This window comes from Bison bison, unplaced genomic scaffold (assembly GCF_000754665.1).
Source record: "Bison bison bison isolate TAMUID 2011002044 unplaced genomic scaffold, Bison_UMD1.0 scf7180017864371, whole genome shotgun sequence".
In the NCBI taxonomy this organism is placed as follows: Eukaryota; Metazoa; Chordata; class Mammalia; order Artiodactyla; family Bovidae; genus Bison; species Bison bison.
In genome coordinates, this window is record NW_011494943.1 from 10,908,394 (window position 1) to 10,914,914 (window position 6,521).

The window sequence follows — 6,521 nt, forward strand, 5'->3', positions numbered from 1 at the left end:
TGAAGTCACAGCTGAAGAGAGCCTCTGCCAAACCCTCCAGCCTGGAAGTGCTTTCCTAGTCACAGGCTTGCTTCCGCTTGTGATGCGTATGTGACGTCCTGTATATGACGTCCTGCCAAGCTGAGTCCATTCTTCCTTCACAAAGCCGCTGCTGGCTCTGCCCACAGGTGCTGACTGGCTCTGAATTTTACCCTGAGGCCAACGTGGGGGTCAGGCCTGAATCCTCTTTAACTTTTGCCATTGAAATTGTGTCTTGGTGTAGGTCTGTTTGAGTTCATCTTGTTTGGGACCCTCTGGGTTTCCTGTATCTGATTCCTTCTTCTGATAGGGAAACGAGTCATGGTGGATCAGTGCCCACCCTGATGTCCTCTACCTGATTATGTCTGCAGTGACCCTATTTCCAAATGTGGTCACATTTCCAGCAACTGGGGGTTAGGACTAGAACTTAACCTTTGTGGGGAGGGGAGGGGATTCAATTCATCCCTGGCCAATCCAGTTTGCCCTGCACACTCTAGGTGTTAAGGAGCAGATACAGCTGGTTGTTCTGCTGAAACCATAAGTGCAGGATGCACTAGCCATCGGGTGGGGGCTGGGTGGGAGGGTCTTTGGGAGAGATCCTCCTCCCTCGCCAGTTCAACAGACATGTCTGTCAGGCTCCTGGACTGGTCAGGCTGTGGCATCTGCAGACCTGTCTGACTCTGCCCTCCAGAAATCCTGCTTTTCAATCTGCTGGGGGTGCCCCTGGTAGGGGCTGACATCTGTGGCTTCCTGGGCAACACCTCAGAGGAGCTGTGTGTGCGTTGGACCCAGCTGGGGGCCTTCTACCCCTTCATGCGGAACCACAATGCCCTGAACAGCCAGGTAGGGCGGGGACAGCAGGGGAGGCTGTGCCCTGGGGAATGCTGCTTTCTGTGCCAGCCCTGGCTGGCCCCGAACTGCCAGGTCTCCTGGGGTGAAGGGACTGGGCACTGCCACCCCAGATCCCAGGTGCTTTCCGCCACTCCCTCCACCGCAGCCGCAGGAACCGTACAGGTTCAGCGAGACGGCGCAGCAAGCCATGAGGAAGGCCTTCACCCTGCGCTACGTGCTACTGCCCTATCTCTACACACTGTTCCACGGGGCCCACGTCAGAGGCGAGACAGTGGCCCGGCCCCTTTTCCTGGAGTGAGTACCTGGGTTGGGAGCAATGGCCTCAGGCCCACTGACCCCAGGGCAGCCACCCTTCTGCGTTGGGTGTTCCAGGCACCAAAAGGAGGTGTGGCAAAATCTGGGCCCTCCCCACTGAGGTACCCCCTGCACCCCCAGTCTCCACCCACTGGATTCCATTTCAGGGCTGGGAGCCCTCGATAACAGAACATCCCATGGTGAACACTGAGTACAGACCAGGCCTCCCAGATGGCAAAACAAGTTGTAAGTCTACTATGATTGAATCTGTTTGGGGCTTAAGATAATAAGACCACCAAAGAAATCCAATAGCTATCCCCCAGATAGGACTCGATATACCTGAGAAGTTACTATCCTGTAAAATGGCTCCTCGAATCAGAGGGTTAAAGGATTTTTCAGTAGTGTGGTAATTAGTCAGCTATTTGCAAAAATCTATTTTCCTCTCATCTCATACAAACTTAAATTCCAGGTGAATTAAGTGTCAAAAATTAAACTGTAGAAAAAGCCCCAGGAAAACAGAAGTCCATGTTTCCCTCTGCTCTGGCAGGAGAGGACTTTCTAAGCATCAAAAACAAAAAGCAAAGGAAGGAGGTTTAACTTAGAGAAAAAAAAAAAAATAACATTTCTTTGAACATAAACAGAAAAATAAACACCAAACTGCTCTAAACATAGATTGTCAAGGCAAATGAACAGCAGAAAACCCTTGTGGCTCAGTTGAATCTGCCTGCAATGCAGCAGACCAGGGTTCGATCCCTGGGTTGGGAAGATCCCCTGGAGAAGGGAAAGGCTACCCACTCCAGTATTCCAGCGTGGAGAATTTCATGGACTGTATAGTCCATGGGGTCGCAAAGAGTTGGACATGACTGAGTGACTTTCACTTGTCAATAAAATGACACTCTCCCTAATGTACAGAAATTCAGACCAAGTGTAAGACTAACATCAAGAACCAAATAAAACACATGGGCAAAAGCACAGTTTGAAAGTAGGAAATGTAAACAGGTCATGCCCGGATAACCAGGCAAGGAGAGGTTATTCTTGGCTCCTGCCTTGACTTCAGTTAGCCAGAACCAGCCCTGCCACGTGTAACCCAGGCCCTTCAGCTCCCTTCCAAACCTCCCCATGGGCCTCCTGAGCCCACTGACCTCAGAGGTTGCCAGACCGCCCTGCCAGTTTTTCCTGTTTGAAGGTTCCCCGAGGACCCCAGCACCTGGACTGTGGACCGCCAGCTCCTGTGGGGGGAGGCTCTGCTCATCACCCCGGTGCTCGAGGCTGAGAAGGTTGAAGTCACTGGCTACTTCCCCCAGGGCACGTGGTACGACCTGCAGACGGTGAGTCCTGGGGCCCTGAAGCCTGGGAGGATGGGGGAGATGGTGGAGGGGTCCTCCCTCTGGCACTGTTGGTATGGAGGGGTCCTTGCTACATGAGGGCCCTCACCTGGAGCTGCTCCACTAGCATCATCTTGTACAATCCTTGCAGGACCCATTTTTTAGATGGGGAAACTGAGGCTGGATAGGTGACTTGCCACCAAGCTGAGCCAGGACTCCAGTTCTCCTGCTTCCACACTCCTGCCCCTTCTCCCATCCTCTGAGCAGCCCCACCCGAGCCCTGGCTCCAGCCTCTCTTGCTCTGTCCCCACTGTGGGACTGTCTCCGATCTTGCCTCCCAACAACAGCACAGGGTCTTGGCACTGCTCAGGACCCTTTGTGACATGACATCCCCCTCCAGGTACCAATGGAGGCCTTTGGCAGCCTCCCACCTCCTGCACCCCTCATGTCTGTCATCCACAGCAAGGGGCAGTGGGTGACGCTGTCCGCCCCGCTGGACACCATCAACGTCCACCTCCGGGCTGGGCACATCATCCCTATGCAGGTATCTGGACCGGGCCCCTGAGCCCATTCATCCAGCCCTGGGGCTGCTGGGCCCCCACATGCCTCTGTCCAGCTGGAGGTCCGCCCCCAGGGAGAGATGCTTCTTCTGGGGGTGAGGATGACCTGGACTGGGGAAGGACACATCCCTGCACTGACTTGCTCCCAGGCCAGGCAGAGGGGAGGGCCTCCTAGAGATTCATTGGCCCTTCTCAGAAAACAGTCAGTCTGCAAACCTCCATGGGCCTTGTGTCCTCTGAGGTGTCCCCCTGGGTCAGTGGTCTCCATGGGCCTCCAGGCTACTTGGCCATAGACTGTCCTGCAGATCTCGCTTTCTTCCACTACGGCACTGTCCTAGCCTTGCATTGCTCATACCTGGGTTTGGAGGCCTCCACCTGGCTTGGGACAGTGATGTGGGCCACCCTCTCCCAGGGCCCTGCCCTCACGACCACAGAGTCCCGCAAGCAGCCCATGGCCCTGGCTGTGGCCCTGACAGCCAGTGGGGAGGCCCAAGGGGAGCTGTTCTGGGACGACGGGGAGAGCCTGGGAGTGCTGGATGGTGGGGACTACACACAGCTCATCTTTCTGGCCAAGAATGTGAGTCACATCCGCCCAGGCTGGGGGCCAACTTGGGGTGACTATCCTGACTCGGTGAGGGTAGCTGGGCCTGGGGTCCTGGGATAGCCACCTCTCCGGGTCAACCAGACTGAAGGGGAGAAGAGCCCATGGGCCAAGTCCCTCAACCAGAGTTCCCTGCACTGTGCCAGCATCCCAGGGGTTGCAGGGGGTGTGCTGCCCAGAGACCCTGGCCGAGTGGGGCTTGCTGCCCCAGACCATCTGCTCACACCTCCTGTCCTATCTCTCTGCTCCGGCCAGAACACCTTTGTAAACAAGCTGGTGCACGTGAGCAGTGAGGGGGCCAGCCTGCAGCTGAGGAATGTGACCGTCCTGGGGGTGGCCACAGCCCCCCAGCAGGTCCTCTGCAACAGCGTTCCTGTCTCCAACTTCACCTTCAGCCCTGACACAGAGGCAAGAGAGCCCACAATTGGGCCCAGAGGGCCTATCCCTGAGGGTGGGTGAGGGGGTGGGAAATACCAGCTGAGCTGGCATCATGGGACTCCCTGTCCGGCATGGAGAGGACACTTGAGTGTTACAAGGGGCAGAAAGGAAGCTGAACTTCAGGGAGTGGGAAGTTTAGTCCCTTACACTTCACATCTTTCCTCTGCCCGTGTCCACGTTGTCAGCCCCTGGTTAAAGGGCAGCTCGTTTCCAAAGCAGATTGAGGCGGCCACTGCCAAGAGTGCTGGGAGGGAACACAGCGAGACTCCCAGGGCGGGGCCAGGCCCCACGTCCACTGCCCAGCCACACTGCAGGCTCCCGTCTGCCTCACTTCAGTTGCCAACCCAGTTTTCCTATTTCTTGTCCCCAGACTCTGGCCATCCCTGTCTCGCTGACCATGGGAGAGCAGTTTGTCATCAGCTGGTCTTAACCCGGGGCCCAGCGGTGTGCTGCTCCTTCACAGACCTCCCAGTGGCCCAGCACTTGCACCCTGTTGGCGGTGTAGGGGCCTTGGGTCAGAAGTGCTTACCCTGAGTCACATGGCACTGACGTCCTTGAACACCCAGATCCGCTTGCAAGTCTGTCTCCCGGGCTCTGGGCCAGCAGCTCGGCTGAGTCATCTGCCCAGATGCCAGTCAGATCAATGCCCTGAGCAGTGCCCTGTACTGGAAATGTTTACTGGAAGCTTTGCTCCTCTGTAGCCTGTCACTGCAATGTGTGCACAGCCAGCCACCACTGCCCGCCTATGACGCAGAGGTGGTGCCTGGACAGGGTGGTACCTGCATTTCAAGGCCCCCCACCTCGGGAGGCCCTGCTGCTGGGACCCGATGACAGCACAGAACTGGGGGCTGCTGCAGACTGCTTTCTGGGCCGCTGCCCCCAACTCAGCAGAGTTCATAGGACTCAGGGAACCCTCAATCTGAAGTGCAGTTATTTTCAATAAAAGGATGCGCCTGAAGGTCTTGATGCAGGAGGACTCCATCCTTGATGGGCCCTGGACATTTCTGGGCAGTGTGCGCGCTTCACTGTGTACTCAGAGCAGCACCCTCACAGCCCATCGCCTCACACCCCAGTATCCGCTCTCAGGTGACTGGAGAGCAGCCAGCCAGGCCTGGTGTCGATCACCTGGTGGGAGATGCGCGCCCGCCCCAACCCTGCCCAAGGGCTCTGTGGACTAAAGCTGCTACACCCACACCCGTCCCCAGACAACCACTGGTCTGCTTTTGGTCACTATAAATCAGTTTACATTTTTTGGAATTTTCTATAAATGGAATCATACAGCTTTTTTATTTGGGGGGGGGGGCTAATATTAATCTAACTGCTCTGAGATTCATCCGTGTTGTATGTGTCTTTTTCATTGCCAAATAGTTCTCCGTGGTATGGAGGTGCCACATGGTTTATCAGATCTTAATAGCGTTAAGAGTGTTTTCAGCCTTTTACTGTTAGGAATAAAGATGTGGTCAGCAGTCGTGGACCAGTGTGAATGGACATGTTTTCATTTCTCTTGAGCACACACCAAGCATGATAGGGTCAGATCATATGGAGGGCGTGTGTGTATGATTGAACTGTTTTCCAAAGTGGGTGACCCGCTCTGTGCTCCTACCAGCTTTGCTGTGGCTTGGTCTGGTCTCTTCAATTTCAGTCATTCCAGCGACAGTGGATCTCATGGGTCCGATTTGTGTTCCTAATGACTGAAGATGGTGAGCACCTTTTCTTGGACTTATGTAACTCATAAATTTTCTTTGGTGAAGTGTCTGTTCAGGTATTTTGCCTATTTTTTTACTTGGATTTGTTCCCCCTGAGTTATAAAATAGTTTTTCCATTGCTACTGACAAATTACCACAATCTTCCGTGGCTTAAAACTACAGATTTATTCTATCACAGTCCTGTAGGTCAGAAGTCTGACTTGGTCTCACCGGGCTAACATCAGGTGTTAGCAGGGCCACTGCTTCCTCTCCGGAATCCAGTCTCCTGAGCATACAGGTCTGAGGTGCGCTGTCACCTACACATCCTCCTGAGCTTCTAGGGGCTACCCCAGATCATAGCTCGGGGCACCAAATCCAGCGACGGTGAGCTGAATCCTCACCACTGAGACTCTCTTCCGCCTCTTCCATTACACCACTCTCTGACCCATGGTAGCCCTTCATCTCAAAACCTTTAACTTATTCTCACCTGCAAAGCCCCTCTGGCCATTTAATGTGGGATAGTCACAGGTTCCAGGGATTAAGATGTGGGCATTTGGAGGTGGGGTGGATGGGTTTCTCTGACTTCTCAGAGTGAGAGCATGGGCTGTAGTAGTTGCAGCTCCTGGGCTCTAGAGCACAGGCTTAGTTTCTCTGAGCCATGTGGGATCCTCCCGGATCAGGGATCAAACCCCGGTTTTCTGCATTAGTATGCAGATTCTTTACCACTGAGCCATCAGGAAAACCCTCA

The 6,521-nt window shown here is 54.7% G+C and overlaps 1 protein-coding gene across 2 annotated transcripts in view; it reads left to right on the forward strand.

Moving 5' to 3' along the window:
- Positions 1 to 6,394, forward strand: part of GAA (glucosidase, alpha; acid) — a 16,893-nt gene extending 10,499 nt beyond the window's left edge. For both annotated transcript variants that reach the window (XM_010856283.1, XM_010856284.1), the window contains exons 15-21: positions 710 to 861; positions 1,016 to 1,164; positions 2,351 to 2,492; positions 2,890 to 3,033; positions 3,462 to 3,626; positions 3,906 to 4,058; positions 4,459 to 6,394. In XM_010856283.1, coding sequence (XP_010854585.1) covers positions 710 to 861; positions 1,016 to 1,164; positions 2,351 to 2,492; positions 2,890 to 3,033; positions 3,462 to 3,626; positions 3,906 to 4,058; positions 4,459 to 4,518 — 965 coding nt within the window. In that variant the 3' untranslated portion in view covers positions 4,519 to 6,394. The remainder of the gene's footprint in view (positions 1 to 709; positions 862 to 1,015; positions 1,165 to 2,350; positions 2,493 to 2,889; positions 3,034 to 3,461; positions 3,627 to 3,905; positions 4,059 to 4,458) is intronic.
- The last annotated feature ends 127 nt before the right edge of the window (positions 6,395 to 6,521 follow it).